At 43.3% G+C, this 19102-nt stretch overlaps 1 protein-coding gene across 4 annotated transcripts in view; it reads right to left on the bottom strand.

Annotated features, from left to right (window-relative positions):
* The window catches only part of LOC121269894 (proteasome activator complex subunit 4-like), a 193605-nt gene that overhangs the window by 72599 nt on the left and 101904 nt on the right, over window positions 1-19102 (bottom strand). For all 4 annotated transcript variants that reach the window (XR_005941442.1, XM_041174993.1, XM_041175001.1 and 1 more), the window contains 6 exons: window positions 16662-16793; window positions 11214-11423; window positions 10238-10374; window positions 10091-10144; window positions 8836-8965; window positions 6856-6937 (listed from right to left, as the gene is read on the bottom strand). Coding sequence is in view for 3 of the 4 variants with exons in the window: in XM_041174993.1 (XP_041030927.1) it covers window positions 6856-6937; window positions 8836-8965; window positions 10091-10144; window positions 10238-10374; window positions 11214-11423; window positions 16662-16793 (745 nt within the window). In the remaining variant the exon portion in view is untranslated. The remainder of the gene's footprint in view (window positions 1-6855; window positions 6938-8835; window positions 8966-10090; window positions 10145-10237; window positions 10375-11213; window positions 11424-16661; window positions 16794-19102) is intronic.

Below are 19102 nucleotides of genomic sequence, written 5' to 3'. Positions count from 1 at the left end.
GATAAACTGTAGTCATCTTCCAAGAATCCTTAGATTCTGGAAAAGTCCCAGAGGATTGGAAAACTGCCAATGTAACACCCTTACTCAAAAAGGAAGGGAGACAAAAAACAGGTAACTATTGGCCAGTTGGCTTACCATCTGTCATTGAGAAAATACTAGAGTCTATTATAAAGGATGTAATAGCAGAGCATTTAGAAATACATAAGATAATCAAGCAGAGTCAGCATGGCTTCATGAAGGGGAAATCATGCCTGACAAATTTATTAGAATTCTTTGAGGAGGTAACAAGCAGGATAGATAAAGGGGAACAAGTTGATATATTATATTTGGATTTCCAAAAGCTGTTCAATAAGGTACCGCACACAAGGCTACTTACTAAGAGCCCATGGTGATGGGGGTAGTATATTAGCATGGATAGAGGCTAACTAATAGAAAACAGTTGGGATAAGAGGAGCATTTTCAGGATGGCAACCTGTAAGTAGTGGAGTGCCACAGGGAGCAGTGTTGGGGGCCACAACTATTTACAATATATATTAATGACGTGGAGGACAGGAGCGAATATACTATCATCAAGATTGCAGGTGACACAAAAATAGGTGGGAAGGCAAGTGATGAGGATGACACAAAGAGTCTACAGAGGGATGTAGACAGGTTAGGTAAGTGGGCAAGAACTTGGCAGATGGAATATAATGTGGGAAAATGTGAGGTTACGCACATTGGCAGGGACAATAGAGGAGCTGAATATTATTTAAATGGAGAAAGACTGAAGAAAGTTGCAGCACAGAGGGATTTGGGGGTCCTCATGCATGAATCCCAAAAAGCTAGCATACAAGTTCAGCAGGTAATAAAAAAGGCAAATGGAATGCTGGCCTTTATTTCAAAGGGAATGGAGTATAAAAATAGGGAATTCTTGCTAAAACTATACAAGGCACTAGTTAGGCCACACCTAGAATACTGGGAACAGTTTTGGTTCTCTTATCTAAGAAAAGATACACTGGCATTGGAGGCAGTCCAGGGAAGGTTCACTAAGTTGATCCCAGATACGGAGGGATTTTCTTATGGAGGAGAGGATGAGTAGGTTGGGCCTGTGCTCACTGGAGTTTAGAAGGATGAGATGCGACCTTATTGAAACACATAAGATTCTTAGGAGGCTTGACAGGGTAGATGCTGAGAGGTTGTTTCCCCTTGTGGGAGAGTCTAGGACCAGAGGGCATAATCTCAGAGTCCATTTAAGACAGAGACGTGGAGGAATTTCTTCTCTCAGAGTAGTCAATCTGTGGAATTCTTTACCGCAGAGGGCTGTAGAGGCTGCGTTGTTAAGTATATTTAAGGCTGAGATAGACAGGTTTTTAATCAGTAAGGGTTATGGGGAAAGGGCAGGAAAGTGGAGTTGAGGATTATCAGATCAGCCATGATCTCATTGAAGGCAGAGCAGACCAGATGGGCTGAATGGCCTACTTCTGCTCATGGTCTTACAAGCTTTCATTACAAAAATTCAAGAGGATGCAGTTCAACCCAAGTGTAATTCCAAAAATATCCGTATTCTGCAATAGTCTGCCTACAGAGGTAGATACTAAAATCAAATGCAGGATGAGTTTGTTTTTGGGAGTACCCGCAACAGAAATTTGAAAGTGTCCAAAGATGCCATGACTCATAAATAAATTTTTATATTTGATCTAGCTGCTCAGATCAATTCTCTTTACTAATGTGAGCAAATTATAAAACCTTGGGAGGAATTATCTGAGCCCGCTGGCAGCAGGCATGAGAGGTGACAGGCATGAGAGGTGGCGTGCGTGGAAAATATGGCGTGACCTGCTTCATGAGGGTGTGAAGGCAAGCAGAAATTGTCTGCTCAGCCTGCTAATGGCGAGCTGAGTTTTCCGCCATCAGTCAGCGGGGAGCTAATTGTTATACATCAGCATATAATTAAAAGGCCATCCCGGCAGGCTTTAGGAACCCCACTGTATCGTCTGTCCATGTCGGCAGGAAAGCATGCCGACGTGTTTCACAACAGCACACAGGCGACGTGCCTTGGCAGCTTTCACTTTAGGAGAACTGAGGTGAGTGAGCAGCAGCAGCATTCTCCACAGCTCAGCTGCTATTTACAGGCCTCAGGGGCAGTGGGGGCAACTGATGCCTGGCCCCAGAGGCAACTGCTGAGGGGGAGGTGGGGGGGAGGTAGGGGGTGGGGGGGGGGGAGAACCGGGGCAAATATGCTGGTCAGCCTCAGAGGTTAAAGCTGGGTGGGGGGAGGGGGGGGTCCGGGGGCAAGTGCTGGCCAGCCTCGGAGGTGGCCATTGTCAGGGGGTGGGATCAAGTCCTGCCTTGGCGCTGCATCCCATGCATAGGGAATTGAGACAGGGGGCAGAGTAAGCGTGGGGAGTGGCCACGCATTAGGGACACCTGTATAAACTGATCAAGCATCTGCAACTGAGACAGATCAGGTGCAGCCATAGTGATAGGGTTGGGGTTGGGCTCTGGCTCCCAGCCTGCCCACCCTTGCAGGGGCACCAAAGGGCCACCAAGCGCTTCATACCTTACCCCAACACCCCCCCGACCCAGGCTTTGACACCGCCACCATTTTATTGCACCGGAGAGCAGTTGGACTGCACGCGTTGTACAATCTCCTCACCAACTGCCATGTAACAGTTACTGCTAGGGGCGCTCACAGACCCTTGCAATCTCAGCATCCCGGTTTGGACCAGTGTCCCCCATGTCGCAGGTTGACAGGGTAGCCATGCAGCGCACTCATCTCTGGCCATCCAAGGGGTGACCAGCACTTTCTGGGAAGCGTTAAGGGGTGGTCACACAGGGCCAGGAAAGGTGTTAAGTACAGCCATGATAACCACGTCTCTCTATCTTTAATGCGGAGAACCAAGTCAGGATCATGATTCGTGGTGACCTAGCTGTATGCCTGATGGCCAACAGAAACCATGGAAGACTGAGGAGAGAGCGACTAAGGCACCTGGCCGCGTAAAATCAGGAGCAGCTACCTCATGAAGGCGCAGCAGGGGCTCCCAGACACGCTGCCCAGGACGATAGCAAGCCATAGCTTGTGGGAGCCTTGGAACAGCCAGGGTCTATCGACGCCGCCTGCCATTCTTGCAGATGACTGAGAACCAGTGTCGCTGACGACCACGCACATCTAGGGACCTGGTGGTTCACATCTGCCACTTACTGCAGGACTTGGTGCCGAGGAGACATGGAGGGCATCCACTGCCAGTGGCTGTGAAAGTGACTGTGGTGCTCAATTCTATGCCAGTGGCTCCTTTCGGGGCTCCACAAATGACCTCTGTGGGATTTCACAATCTGCCACCCACAAAAGCATCCATGAGGTCACAGGTGCCAACTTCACCATGGCACACAGCTTTGTGCATTTCGCCCAGGACCAGGACAGCCAGAATGCAAGGGCCATTGGATTCATCCTGAACTCGGGATCCCCACAGGTGCAAGGTGCGATTGACTGCACTCGTGGCGCTCAAGTCTCCATCGCTACACTCGTGGACTACATCAACTGCAAGGACTTCCACTCACTGAACGTGCAGCTGGTATGCAACACCAGAAATGCATCCTGCAGGCATGCGCATGGTATCCAGGGAATGCCCATGACGCCTACATCCTGAGTCGCTCGCAGATCCCTGCGGTCTTCCAGGGTCCACAGAGGCTGCAGGGTTGGGGACAAGGGCTGCCCACAGAGGCCACGGCTGATGACACCCGTGCTGTGGCTTCAGACTGCAGCAGAGTGACGCTATAATGAGGCTCATGCAGCAGCTCACAACTTGGTGAAGCAGACCATTGGGATGCTGACGATGCAGTTCCGGTGCCCGGACTGGTCTGGTTGGGCCCTGCAATACAGTCTGCAGAGGGTGTCACACATTGTTGTCGTCTGCTGTGCCCCGTACAACCTGGCGCTGCAACGGAGAGAGGAGCTTGCTCAGGAGGAGATGGAGGAGCTGCACGTCTCCTCCAATGAGGAGGACACCAATGGGGATGAAGGTGAGGGGGTCCTTGGTGGTGACAATGATGGGGATAAGGCTCTGACACTGGCCAGGTGAGGCAGGTGTGCAGAGGAGGCCCTAATTGCTGCCAGATTTGTGGAAGATGATGACAACATGCAGTGAGGGCACTTCATAGATCTCCACGTAGCCTCTGAGAATATCTGACTCCGGTCTAGTTGAGGGCAGCTTACTTGCACTCCGTGATCAGGGCCATCTCAGAAATGCAGCCATGAAACTTTAGATGCATTGATGCTGTGACCGCCTTCAGCACCTTCGCCCTTCAGGAGCTGGTGCACAGCATCAATAGTCACAGATGATGTGATGGGGGCTAGCCCCACCTTAAAGGTGCTGAGAGCACACAGAGAGAATGAGAGAACTCTGTGGCACCAGCCCACTACATTCTGGCAGCAATGACCAGCACCACTGAGGTGCAGGCATCACTAATGTTTCCAGGGGGTGTGAGGCTGGACCATCACTGTGGCCTGAAGGCTGCACAGAGCACAGGGAAGAGGCCCTGGACTGAGACACCTGCCTTTTTTATCTTGTACAGAGAGGTTTCACATCTGAGTGACAAGAACACTGCTCATCAGAACAAGGAGCCACAGGCAGGAAGACATTCTTAGGATTTTATTGTCAATAGTGAACAGTACGTACAAGTGATCAACACTTGTGCTCAGGCTGTGCAACTACTTTTACCTAACATTCCTAACCCTGCCGTTACGTCTTGGTGCTCCCCGGACAGCCACAGCAGAGGTGGAGGCAGCCTGATGACTGTGATGCCCTGCCTGTGATGGCTTTGTCGGGCATCCTCTGGAGGGCTGAGACTTGCTGGGCCCCGGCCTGCTTTTGAGCTCCTGCTGTGTGGCAGTGGCACCCTCCTTGTCCTGTGGTGCTAGAGCTGAGGAGGTCACAGGAAGGTGGGATTCAGATGGTCCAGTCACTCCCAGAGTCACCTGGGTAGATGGCCCCGGACATTGAACCTGCTGATCCTCCTCCCCAAGGGTGCCCCAGGGCCTCTGGCTGACTCCATGAGCAGAAGGGATAGCTAGAGTGAGATTGAGCTGCCCAGCAGCCCTCTCGTGTACACACTGTTGGAGGCCAACATTGACATCAGTGATGGAGTTAAGGCAGCGCAACAGTGCAGGAATGACATCCTGGACCAAGGTCTCCTTGGTGACCGCCACCCTGCCAGTATTGACCTCGGTGCGTTGCAATGCCGGCACTATCACCTCAGCTTGAAGACGGACGGACTCCTCCATCGTACCTTGTAATCTAAGGAATGCAGCAGACATCCCTTCCTGATGTTCCCTAGCTTGCCTTTGCAGCTCCAGCAACTGTGACGTGGCTGAGTCCAGAGGCTCATCATATGACTCAGACTCAGCAATGTTCTGGCCTCCAGCGGTCCTCCAAGTGCCGGGATCCCTGCCTCCACCTGCTGTGGATCAGAAAGTGAGATGTGCTCACCAGATTGTGATCCCATGTGTATTCTAAAGCTAGGTCCTACCACCTCGGTGTGTCTCTGTGCTGGTGGAGGGTGTGGGTAAGTGCTGTGATGGGGCTTCAGGGAGGGTGCCTTCAGATTCCTCTTCAGAGGTTTTTTCTGAGCTTGATTGGAGGCCCTGGGGCATGGACTCTGTCGGCTGTTTGGCAGATGTGCTTGCGAAAGCAAGGGGAGATAATTAGTGCATGGCAGTGGCCTGTGAAAGAGGACACATCACTCATGGCACGGTTGTCTGATGGATGTTGCACTGCTGGGTCCTCACTTGGTGGAGCAGCACCAACCTCACTGTCAGCACAGGACTGGTCCCAGTCATTGCCAGCCAGCTGGATGGCTGTGTTTTCAAATTCTGTCAGAACTTTGATCTCCAGCATCCTTCCAACCTGTCTGTGACTTTTCCCTCCTGCTGCTTGCCAGTTTGTCTAGCATGGATGGAGGTGGGGAGAGTGTTTCAGGATGCCTGACGGGCCAGATGATAAGTATGCCTGGCCTGTTTGGGTGGTGAGTGATCCCATGGACGGGATGAGGACAATGATGGTGTGTGCAGAAGTGTGAATGGTGATGTTCGTTGTACTGGCAGTGAGTGAGGGCCCCGTGGATTTGCGATGGATTTGTGCGTGAGAGTTGGGAGTGATGAGAAGAGTGACTTACCCTGATGGAATGGAGGAGATCATTCAGCTTTTTGTTTCTGCAGGGCGTTTGCACTGACCACTGCTGCCAATGCCTCCCAAGCTGGGTTATTGACTTTGCTGCCCATCCTGTGGCCAGATCAGGTGTACAGCACATTGCGGCGGGCCTCCACAGAATCCAGCAGTTGCTTGAGGGACCCATCATTGAAGCGGGAGGCGGCAGTCTTCTTTCCTTTGCTGGCCATGTCTGCCGGGCAGTGGTGGTGAGCTGCTGGCGATGAGCACTTTGCTGGCGGCTGCATTTTAAAGATGGCAGCTGATGTGATGCAACAGCGGGGTGATGGCAGGCAGGCGGGGTGTCCAGCGTGTTTCGCAGGAGTGAATAAATAATGAGGTAGGGTTGAGACGATACGGCGTGAAAACCCACCATTTTCATCAGCGGGTAGGACTCTCATTTTACCCACCCACTATTGCACTGTGCAATTCTGGGAAAGTTCCACCCCTTGTTGAAACTTTTCAGCCAAAAACCAGTGACAAATAAAACATTTAGACAAAACAATTCCAGAATTATTAAAACTTGTGCAACACCTCAAGGAACATTCCAAGTTAGACATAGGCAACTTGTTCAAAATATTTGCATATCATTTGAAAAGTTACTGTACACCAAGAGCTTTAACTTTTAAACAGAAATATTATCAACAAATTAATCACATAGATCAATTCTACTTACAAACAGTATATGGATCAATCCCTATTTTTTTGTGAGGTCTCTTCAGCTGCTTCATGATGCCAGCCACAGCAGATATTGCCATCTACAGATGAAAGTAATTTAGCACTGGTCACATTTGTGAATTTTTTTGGAACTACCACATTCTGGCTGATAATTTTCAAGGTCCCATCAACATTTCTTGTGTGTATGTGCAATCTAAGGCGTTCAAAGCTACCATCAGAATTCCTGGCTGAAGTTATGGCTTTGCAGTCACTCCCAATTCCAATTTTCTCCATTTTGCGTTTGATGCGGTATTTACTGCATTTCCGAATCCTTTTGCCATGAGACACTTCATGATGCAAGTCAATAATTGTGACCTTCCACATGTTTAATGTAGGATCATGATGCAGGATCAAGAATAATGGCAAATCAATTTATCAGACAACAATCAATTCAGTTTAATGGAGAAAGCAATTAGTGATAACTCTCATAATTGCTAGAAAAATTGGTAATTTGGGTCATGTTTTCGGCAGCTGCAGCATGATTCAGGCTGCTGGGAAGTTATCTTGCATTTTTTTTTATGGAACGCTTCACGAATTTGCATGTCATCTTTGCGCAGGAGCCATGCTATTCTTGATGACAAACATCTCAATTGATCTTTTACCTCTGGCACTGTTTAAAGGGATTATCAATTAAGCAATAACCTTATATCTTATACATGGTCCAAATACATTACTGTTTTTCGACATGCAACTGTTAAGTTTGTCTGCACCTTTTAACGTATAAACACAGAAGAAGATTTTATACAAAATAGTTCAGTAGGAAAGATATGCACAGTCTCCATCCACAATGGAAACAGCAATATTTTGGAACATTTTATCTCCCCCCAACCCCCTTCACCCAGGAGTAGAAACTTATAGTTCCACAATCAGCTGCAGTATTTCAGGCCGTCGCACAAGGAATCGTTCTTCATATATGAACTCAACCAATGATGAGGGTAAGCTAGAGGGTAAGCTAAATGGCAATTCATCCATCAAAGCCATGCCAAATACTATCCTCACCCATTGTCCACACTGATGCATTTGTAGCAGAGATCACTGGGCAACATCAGGAGCAGTAACTAGATGGATGCACTCTGGCTGTTGATCATCCCCATGTGTAAACCCTATTACTGGCCTGTGCAAGTAGACAACTCAGTCTGCGCAACATTGGCAGCCTAAAATATGCCACCAGCACTTCTTTTCCTCTGGACATGAACAAATCTCTCGAGGTTCACTATATATGACACCTGATTTGTAGTGTAGCACTGCTTCTGTATTTCCAATGAAAATTTGTCGAGCAGCTGCTGTAGGTAATTTTCCCTCCAATCTACCCTTTCCTTGTAGGAAAGCCTGGACTCTATCTCAACACCCGTTTAGGCAAGCAAAAAGTTGGAATGTCCCCTTCCTAAAGCTGCCGTCAGCAGCTCTCTTTTGCAATTAGATAGGGAGCACCACATAACATTGTTTCAAAAAACAAACCAACCATGCAAACATTTACCTGGATAGTAGTTTCCCTTCTGCCATTATATTCAACATCATATTTATGTATATTTCCTTCATAACTGTATTACTGATTATTGGTGTCTTGTAATAATTCACTTTAATTGTTGCTAATCATGCAACATCCCTGTTGGAATATTGGCTGCTTTATGCCAGCAGTTGTGAGTTTCCTTTACTTCTTAAAACTTTAAAAGCAGTGATAAAGATCTCCTCCTTTGCGAAGCAAATTTGATTTTTAATTTTAGTGCCCCAACTTCCTGTAAACACCCATTTTGATTCTGAAACTTGCAAAGACACTCACCTGATATCATCTATGAGCCCACTAAGGTTCCAACGATTCACCTTTCATATTTCTTGCAGCTGATGAGGTGCACCACAGACTTGGAAATTAAGTACCAAAAATCCAATTCTTCTCTTTCTGGTCATTAGACATGCGAAATTTAAAACAAAGAAAATTTACCTTCCGGACTACTAAGGCATCATGATTGAGACTCTGTATGAAGAATTTGATTCCTCTTGTAGGTAGTGGCACATCATCTCTCAGCAAAAGGGAAAGGAAACCAATGGCTATTTGTTCAAATTTCCATGGTCTAAAAAAAAATCAAAGTTCCTTGATCAAAAATAAAGTCTTTTACAAATTTGTTAAAGCATTTGTTGACAAACAATGACTAATGAAAGCAATGCAATGTTAAAATGCCCACTTCTGTGCATCATGTCAGTGACAAAGGTGTTCCTTTTGCAACAATCTGATCAATAAACCTGAAGACTCATTGCCGTCAAGACTTTCACATGCTATATAAAGATGCATAATAGATCTTCTTTGGACACTATATGAGATATATCTGACCATGTAACAAAAACAGTGCATTTACCAGTGGATCAGGATGCAACAGGCCAGGCATCATTCTTATTCTTCTGCCTAGGGACAACTATCAGATGAGTTACCAGCATAAGCATTGGAAAAATTTATTTAACATTTTACTACAGTGGAAAATTGTAGGGAAAGCTGCATATTAATGTGATAGCTTTGTAATGCAAGGTGTTATTTTCCTCCACTGCCACATTTCCTTCTGACTTTATCTCCTTCCCTTTCTCATATGAGCAGGGACTTATTCTGGAATAATTCCACAATCAGCTGCAGGATTGCAGCCCCTCACACAAAGAGTCATTCTTCATATATGAACCCAACCAGTGAATGAAGGAAAGCTAAATGAATATTCATCCATTCATTCATCAAAGCTGATCTAAAAATACTATCCTTACCCATTGTTCACATTGATGCATTTTTAGCAGAGACCATTGAGCAACATCAGTAGTAGTAACTAATCGCGTTCATTTTGGTTGTTGATCATTCCCATGTGTAAACCCTATTGCTGGCCTGTGCAGGTAGACAGCTCAGTCTGTGCAACAAGTGGCAGCCATTTAAAATATGCCGCTAGCACAACTTTTCTTCTGGACAGAAGGAGAAAATCTGTCTTGAGGTTCACAACATAGGGCACTTGATTTGTGTTGCAGCACCACTTCTGAACTTCCAATGAAAATCTGCCAAGCAGATAACTTTCCTTCTAATCTACCCTTTCCTTGTGTGAATGACTGGACCCTATCTCAACAACCGTTTGGGCAAGCAAATTTTAAATGTGGCCTACTGGAAACTAAGACATTGGACTGAACTATCAAGCTAAAAAATAGATTACTGTGCAGTTTAAAAAACTTACAAGTTCCGCTGGTCAAGCAAGTCCAACAAGATATCAATTAGCTTCTGATAACTCCTAAACAATAAAAAGAAATCTTAATTATGAAGTAAACATTTAATGTAGTCCTAAGTTTTAATTTATTGACAAACCTGATTACACTCTACTTACCGTAAGGATTCATTATTTTTTGCTATTTGGCTCTGGATTCCATTTTCAATCTCCTCAGTGGTAGGAAGAGGCAAATTAGAACTTGGTTTTTCTGTCTGGGACAAGGATGCAGAAAGTTCCACACAACAATCTGAAATCTGAGCAGATGAAGTATGGGTTTATTGCTAAATAACGTTTAAAATTTCACAGGAAAATAATCAGTTATTAAGTCCAAAATATGAATGGAACTACCTGTGTATTTTTAAAACTATGAGCAGTTTTTACTTACTGGAATACTCTTACGTGCAGTATTTCCACTTTTTGTACATTTACAAATCAAAATTTGGCATTTTAAATAAGCTTCAGGAACTGCAGATCAAGTGCGCAAAGCAGTATCTTAACAACTAAAAGCCATTTTCTCTTCCCCTAGCCCCGCCTGACTTGACATGTAATTATATGGATTACAAGTTCAGATCATTATTCAGGCCAGATGTTTTTCTGACAAGGTCTTGCAACTTGAAGTATTAGTGGAAATCCAGCTACTGCTTCATGTCAGAAGTCTACAGCAGTGGTAAAGGTCATTAACCAAAAACAGCAGCAAGAGGACTTCAACCCCGAAGATGATGTCCTTTACTAATAAGGAAACAGTACTCATCTTTTTCCTGGTTCCATCTTCTTGATGCTGACTCCCATAGACAACCCAATCTTAAAGGAGTTGAGCATAGACCCCTAGATCCTATTTCTTCCCAGCTCTCCAAATGGGCAGCTGCCAGGTGTTAGGGGAAGAAACTACAGTCTGTCTCATTTGCATGACTGTGCTGCTTAATGCTCAAATGCTCCGAATGGCCACCGCCAGTACCCCCAAGGAAATATAAGCAATACAAAGGGAAATGAGACTTGGTTTCATGTTCAAAAGTTGAGCATTTCCCACACTCAAAGGAGAGGAAAACTGCCCTGACATTTAATATCCCCATTTAGAGCATCAATAATTACTTACTCCAAAATCTAGACCAATGGTTTCATACTGTCTATGTATCTTCTCTGCAAGATCATCAAATAGACGAACAATGGAAGGCTTCTCTAAAAACATTGCTTTGCTGAGCCCTGAAGAGACTATAGCTGGCCATGTAGCAACAATGCAGTCCCAGTCGTGGAGGTTAGCCAAGCAGACTCCATTGTGGTTTCCAAGAAGACAGTACAGAGCACCCTGATATAAAATACGCAAAAAAAGAAAAACAACTGAAAAAATAAATCCAAAAAATTTGGAGGAACAGAACAAAAAGTCAATCATTACAAAGAAGCACATTTCAAATTGCAACAATAAAGCAAACGTTTCAGTTTCAATGTTTTTATTTACACATTTATAGATAGAGTGCTTGAGAAAAGCAGCGGGGCCATTTACAGCCAGAGCGCTTGTGAAAAGCAGTGGGGCCATTTACATAGAGAGCCCTCGTGGACTTCATTTAAACAAAGAGCGGGTAAGCATGGAGAGTGGGTGTGTGTGTGGACTTTATTTGAAACAGAACAGGGAGATATCATTTAAAAAGAGCGCGGAGAGCAGCTGATTGGTGAGTTGGATTGGCAAGTATTTCTAGTCTTTAGATCAAGAGAAGGTCTATAGTTAGTGTTTAGATCTCGCGTTTTTATTTTCTCTTTCTTAAAAATTGTCTGTTAAGCGTAAGATCGATACTGGTGTAAATAATTAAATTCAATAAAATGTAAATAGCTGGGATATAGGAGTAATTAATTAATAAATTAAATAAAATAAGATAGCAACGGCAGGACAGACAATGAGTTCTGCTGCAGCATGTGGGAGCTGCTGGACACCAAGGTGATCTGGAGCAAACACATCTGAAGTAAGTGTTTGCAGCTCGAGGAACTTCGGATCCAAGTAAAGGAGCTGGAGTCTGAGCTGCAGACATTGCGTCACATCAGGGAGGGGGAAAGTTACCTGGACACTTTGCTGCAGGAGGCGGTCACACCCCACAGGTTAGATAATTCAAATGTGGTCTGTGATCAGGGACAGAAAGGTGTGACGGCAGGTGAGGCAGGCATGGGGACCCAGGATGGTAGCGTTCAAGGAGCCTCAGCCCCTGAAATTGTCCAACAGCTACGAGGTTCTTGCAAGCTGTGTGGGCAAGAGCAGGGACTGCAGGGAGAATGATTGAACTGTGGAGGAAATAGGAACATAGTAGTGGTAGGAGACAGTATAATTAGGGGAATAGATACTGTTCTCTGCAGCTGTGAGCATGAGTCCTGAAGGCTGTGTTGCCTGCCCAGTGGCAGGGTTAAGGACATCTCCTCAGGGCTAGAGAGGAACTTGGAGTGGGAGGGGAGGGGTCCATTTGTCGCCGTCCACATTGGCACCAACAGCATTGAATGGGCTAGAAAGAAGGTTATGTTGAAAGAATTAGAACAGTTAGGAGTTAAATTAAAAAGCAGAACCTCCAAGGTAATATTCTAGGGATTACTACCTGAACCACAGGTAAAGTGCCACAGGTTAAATAAAGTTAAGGGAGTTAAATGCATGGCTCAGGGATTGGTGTGGGAGGAACAGGTTTCAGTTTATGGGGTACTGGCATCTTAACTGTGGTCGAAGAGATCTGATCCGATAGGATGGGCTTCGCTTGAACCGAGCAGGGACCAGTGTCCTGGCGAATCGAATAACTAGGGCTCTAGAGAGGGCTTTAAACTAAATAGTTGGGGCGGGGGGAGGTGGGGGGTTCTGGAGAGGGGATAAGTAAGCTTACATAGCAAAAGAATATGGCAGCAATGCAGGGCAGCCACTTAGGTAATGATACGCAGAGTGTGACAGGAAAAGATAGTGTACAAACATAAAAAAAACAGCAGCAAATAGGGTCAAATAAGGGCAGAGTTGGCTGGAGTGGACTGGGAAAGGAGTTTAGCAGAAAAGATGGTTGATGAACAAAGGCAGACGTTTAAGAAAATAATTCATGATTCACAGCAAAGATATATCCCAGTGAGGAAGAGTGATTGTAGGAAGGGAATAAACCAACGATGGTTAACCAAGGAAGTTAAGGATAGTATCAAATTGAAAGAAAAAACATACAATTTGGCAAAGATTAGTGGTAAGCCAGAGGATTGGAAAAGTTTTAAAAACCAACAGAAGATGGCCAAAAAAATAGTAAAGAGGAAGAAAATAAACTTTGAGGATAAACTAGCAAGTAATATAAAAACAGACAGTAAGAGTTTCTTTAAATATATAAAAAGTAAGACAGAGGCCAAAGTCAATATAGGCCCCTTAGAGAACGAGGCTGGGGCAATAATAATGGGGAACCAGGAAATGGCAGAAGAGTTGGATAAATACTTTGCATCAGTCTTCACGGTAGAACGGCAGAGCAGACTCGATGGGCTGAAAATCCTATTTCTGCTCCTACGTCTTATGGTCTAACTCATGGGAGACAGATTTCTGGATGAGCTGTAGCTTGTATAACAGTTTAGGCTCAGAAGACTTGTGAAGGATGTCCAGCCTGGAGTGATGGGCATATATGAGCACTTTTTCAAGAGAATCATAGAATAGTACAGCACGAAAGTTTGACCATTTGACCCATTAAGCCTGTGCTGGCTCTTTCAAAGAACAATCCAGTTAGCTCTATTCCTCTACTCTTTCCACATTATCCTGCAATATTTTCTCCTTCAAGTTTATTTCCAATTTCCTTTTGAAGATGACTATTGAATCTGTATCCATCACCCTATCAAGCAGTTCCGTCCAAATTCTAACCATTTGATGTATAAAAGAAGTTTCCCTCATGTTGCCTCTGGTTCTTTTGCCAATAAGTTTAAATCTGTGCCCTCTCTTTATCCCCCTTCCTTAGACTATGGAAACAGCTTCTGTCTATTTACTTTATCTAAACAGTTCATGATTTTAAACACTTCTATCAATTTCCTCTTGGTCTTTTCTGTTATCCCTCATCCCAGGAACCATTCTAGTAAACCTCTTCTGTACCCTCTCCAAAACCTTTGCACCTTCCCTAGAGTGTGGTAGCTTGAATTAGAATAATAATCCAGCAGTGTGGTTAAGATTGGGATGAGGGTGTGAAGAGACAGGTGTTGGTTTTCATGATTGACTGGATGTAGTCTGAAGCTCATACTTAAATCAGCCTAAGTGAGCATGTGAGATGGTGTACTGAGCTGAGGACTAAACCAACGCCAGAATTCCTTGAAATTCTTAAAACCTTCCAAGAAATTCTGCAACTAGATTCCAGCTTAAAAAAAGGAGATAATCTTCAACAGAAAAAAAGATGCTGCAAAGAAATGAAAGTTTAACCATTTGTCCCACCAATGAATGTGAGATGTGAAACACCTAGCTCATGCCAAATGATAAAAAACTCAACACACAAATGAAGGAGCTATAGTGAAGACAGCAGACAGGCTACTCAAAATTTGGAAATGATAACGAGCAGGCATCAGTATATACTCACAAGACTACCCTCATAACAGAGTGGGATCTCACAAATGTCAGGACAGTAGGGCAGAAGGTAAAAAAGGCATGGATACGCATTTTAGTAGCAGTAATGATTAGGTGAAGAGAGAAGCAGATGATGATCTTGGTGAGAGTTGGAGAGTAAACTTGCTCCATTTCCAATCAGGAATTTACAGGAAAGCAGATAACAACCTAGTACAGATATAATTGCCACAACTCAGTATTAAAACAGGAAACAAGAGAATCCTAAGAGCTTCCCAACCCCTGCCATCTGACAGATTTTAGCTGCTGCAGGGATCTAAGACAAAAGGTCTGTCCTTCTACTGAAAAACAATATCCAGCAATCAAAACTCATAAAGGTACATTTCTGTTTACAGTCCAGAAGCATTTGAAACAGGTAAATCATTTGCCTTCAAACACAATGCTCCCTTCAAGAACCAATGGAAGATGGGTCCAGTGATCTTACATCCATTTCTCCAGGATCAAAGCTACACAGTAGAGATGCAGTAGATTTTGGAGATTTGCATCTCCAAATATCAAAATTGTGAACCGGTTGACAAAGGGAAAAGTTACATACTATTGGAGGTGATAATAGTCCCAAACACATAACCTCTAACCTAATTCTATTCTCCAAAGGCCAAATTTCTATGCACAGTTCAGAACATGAAAGAAGTGAAAGCTGCAAGGGAGAGACAGAAATTATCAAAGAGCTTGCCTTACATACCCTTCTGCTATGTTTTTATTAATTTGAATAAACCAAATAAAAGTTCATTTTTGGAGCAAAACGCAGCAGGAATAAATGACATTAGTATCACAAATTCTGAAAACCTCAGAATCAAGGAAACCTAAACTATTGCAAAATCAATTAGTGAAACAGTAAATTGTGAAGCCCAAGATGACAAAGATTTCCAAAGCAGCTCTAAGAAAAAAGTCATTCAACTCTTCTGAAAGCCTTCACCAAACAGAATAATAATACTGTATATACTGGTGTTAAATTCAATCTTGTGTAAAAGTCAACCCCATAATTTTTAGCCCAAAAAACCGTAGTTGTTCATATACCTTATGTAAAAGTCAACTCTACTTTTGCAGGGGTCAAAGCACAAAAATTTCAGAACCAACGTATAATCTGTGGAATCACATCAAAAACCTCAATTCATTATTTATTTAAAAAGTTACACATATCCTAATTGCTCCAGTTCATACATGTCAATTAAGGCAGGAAGACTGTAGATTGATTTTGATTTTTGGGGGCAGAAACTAACAGATCGGAGAAGAGTAAGAGGGACCAACTTCCAGAGCAAACTATAAACCAATCATCATCATCAGCCTTTATTGGGGAGAAGAGGGGAGGCTCAGGCCTTGCCCATTGGGCCTTGCAAGTGCCGACTCAGTGTAATCCCTCTGTACCAAGGCTGAGGTCAAGGGCTGGGAGGTTGTGTGGTGTGGTGTGGGGTGGGTTGTGGGTGTGTGCACATGCATGAGTGTGTGTGAGAGAAAGAGAGAGACAATAAATCATTGGTATAGGCACCGCTTCTCCTATTACCTTGTTGATTCCTTTGAAAGCCATGTTAGGTGTGCCAGACAGATGTGTTTTAATTGAAGACTCGTTGAAAACATTACCCATGTAAAAGTCGGCTCCTTAACTTTATGCCCAAAAAATGGGTCTCAAAAACTCAACTTTCACTCAAGTATATATGGTAATTAAATTAACAGCTGCATCTTAACATAATCTCTCAAACTATGACTCTTTAAAATTGCAAGCAGGAAAAAAAATTGAATCATTAATAAGTTCCTGCTCAACATTTTAAATATGATTAACCACTATGACACAGTCTTTGTAAAAGTCAAAGTATGCTACAGGTAGATAGCAATTACGGAAAGATAATTTTAGATGGGATACTTATTAATAGGAGAACCATAAACAAATTGCTGTAACAGGGCTGACATAGTAACAGTACATTCTATGATCGCTTAATTCTTTATCATACTTCAAAAACTTACTTTTAACTGTTGCTGGTTTATGTTCTGCTTGTCAGGATGCAAATATTCCAGCACTAGTGGAATAAGGTCTCGACAGCAAAAATTGTAAGTCCCCAAGGCTGTGAAGAAAACATGCTGGGCTTTACTACGCACCTGTAAATGCATATCATTATGAGAAAAGGGCTGGGCTATTTTTTCCACAACATAAAGCAAATTTCTAATTACAGTCATAATTATTTTTAAAGTTCTTCTTCAATTACTCATTTAATTAATAAGGAAAATAATGAACTGCAAACTGTAAACATGACATTTAAAAAAAAATTAGTGTATATAATGCCAAAATATTTAATCAGCTTTATAATAATATTCTATTTACTTTTTATCTATTAGTGCATAGATACTACAAACTATAAACATGCTGCAAGTATATAATTGTTTCATGTATTCAACTTATTAAATAATTCTAGACAATTCCATATGGAAATGGAGAACAGCGCTTATAAGACACATTTAAGTGGACAGCATTAAGCTGCCTTTACAAAAATCTCAATCAATGAATAAAGGAATAAAAAGGCTATGCTTCATGTAAAAACAAAATCAGATAACGCTGCAAATGCTCTTTGGTTATAACTCATCAGATGTAGTGTGTGATTAAAGCATCTTTTTTTGTTTCAGATTTTGAGCATTTGTATTTTCTCCATTTGTACTGTTGTAAGATTTTGATAGGTTCGTTGTTGGTCTGTAGCATTATGGATTTTGTTAACCACTTTTTAAATGGTTTAGTTTGAGTTTCTGCTAGTTGGGGAACAGGAAGGCAGTTGCTTGTGAGAAATTTCACTTTTATGACTTTAAGATGTCTGAGTCTGGATTCAGCAGTTATATGTTTGAAGAAATGGCTGAAGAGTAGCTTGAACCGAGGATGACACTTTCTTTAAACAAGACCCATTCACTGATTTAATTGATCAGCTTTGTTTGTAGGACAGAACATCTGTATTAGAGAGAAACTTTTTTCTTTCCTGACATTATCCTAGGATGTGTTATTTGGCTTTAATGACTTGAGTATCCGTGGGACTTGGGTTCAAATATGTTGATGTGACTGTTTGTGATAAGTGCATTATTGACAAGAGAATGTGACTTTGTGATTGGTCTGTACCTAAAGGAAATGCGTTATTTGTTCACAATGGAATGTAAACCGTGGAGGCCCAGGAAATAAGGGATGGACATTTGTTTTGCGTTTACATGGCTTTAGCTACAGAGGCGAGGTGACACAAGATGACTCGCACCCTAAACCAAGGAAAAAGGTGAACTTGGACTATTTCCAAATAAGGGATTCCGGAATAACGAGAAGTGGGTATAAAAGTTAGAAAATCATAATCTTTGTTGGCACAGTGTTAACATGGCTCATCTGGAAGCAGTTCAACATCTCATCAGAGATAGAAGAAGAGAAAGACATCGCCTATACTGGCAAAGCTCAAGGAATCCTAGGTATTTGAGGGATAAGAATCTTCACTGTTTTTTTAAGTATACATAAAATCTTGCTTAATAAATCCTACTCAAGTCATAAGTACTAGTTATTCATATCTTGTTAGGTCAAGCACAAGTGAGGACCTTAGTGTTAGAAATTAAGGCCACCTTGATGGGCGGGCGGGCCCCATTGGCTCGGCGGCGGGCGGGCAACCGAACACCGCCGCCGAAACGGGGCCCGTCATCATTTTGAGTGGGTGGACCAGTTAAGGCCCGCCCAGTGGCCTGCCTGACAGGAAGCACTATGTGCTTCCTGTGCAGGGGGTGGAAAGATTCTTCATCTGTCAAAGTGTGCTCTTTTGCACATGCACGCGAAAAAGCACACATCTCCCTGAGACTAAGTGCTATCTCAGGGAGATTACTGACAGTACAAAAATCTTTAAAAATAGAAAAATATTAAAATTATTAACATGTCCCATCTCAAATAAGAAGCACATAAACTTTATTGAAGTTTTTAAAAACGGACATGAAACCTCATCCCACCAGTGGATGAGGTTTCATGTATTATCAGAAGCCCGCTGGGGCTCCTAGCGTGCCCGCCAACCTTCCTCAATATTTAAATAGACCGGGATGATGTCAGGGGTTCCTCCCCATGTCATCCCGCGTCATTTTCCCATTGGAGAGTGGGCCCTGCCCCCAAATCGCCGACAGGAATATTCTGCCCTAAGACTTCAGAGCTTAAGAGATTTTAATTAGAAGGGTTTTATATCTCAAAACTCTTAAATCTTGTTTTTATATTATTTGCTTCCTGAAGAGAACATTGGCAATTCTGAGGTTTTCAGTACCTTCGGAAGGTACCAAAAACCTAAAAAATAGAAGTCCATCCAAAACTTGCAGTATAACATATTACACCATCGATTATTGTACCACATACAAAAGCTCAAAGCCTCAAAAAGACTTATTAATCACTGTTACAAGAGCACATGCTTTCTTAAACA

Source organism: Carcharodon carcharias, chromosome 2 (genome assembly GCF_017639515.1).
Source record: "Carcharodon carcharias isolate sCarCar2 chromosome 2, sCarCar2.pri, whole genome shotgun sequence".
NCBI classification, from domain to species: domain Eukaryota; kingdom Metazoa; phylum Chordata; class Chondrichthyes; order Lamniformes; family Lamnidae; genus Carcharodon; species Carcharodon carcharias.
This window is presented reverse-complemented; position numbering and strand designations above follow the sequence as displayed.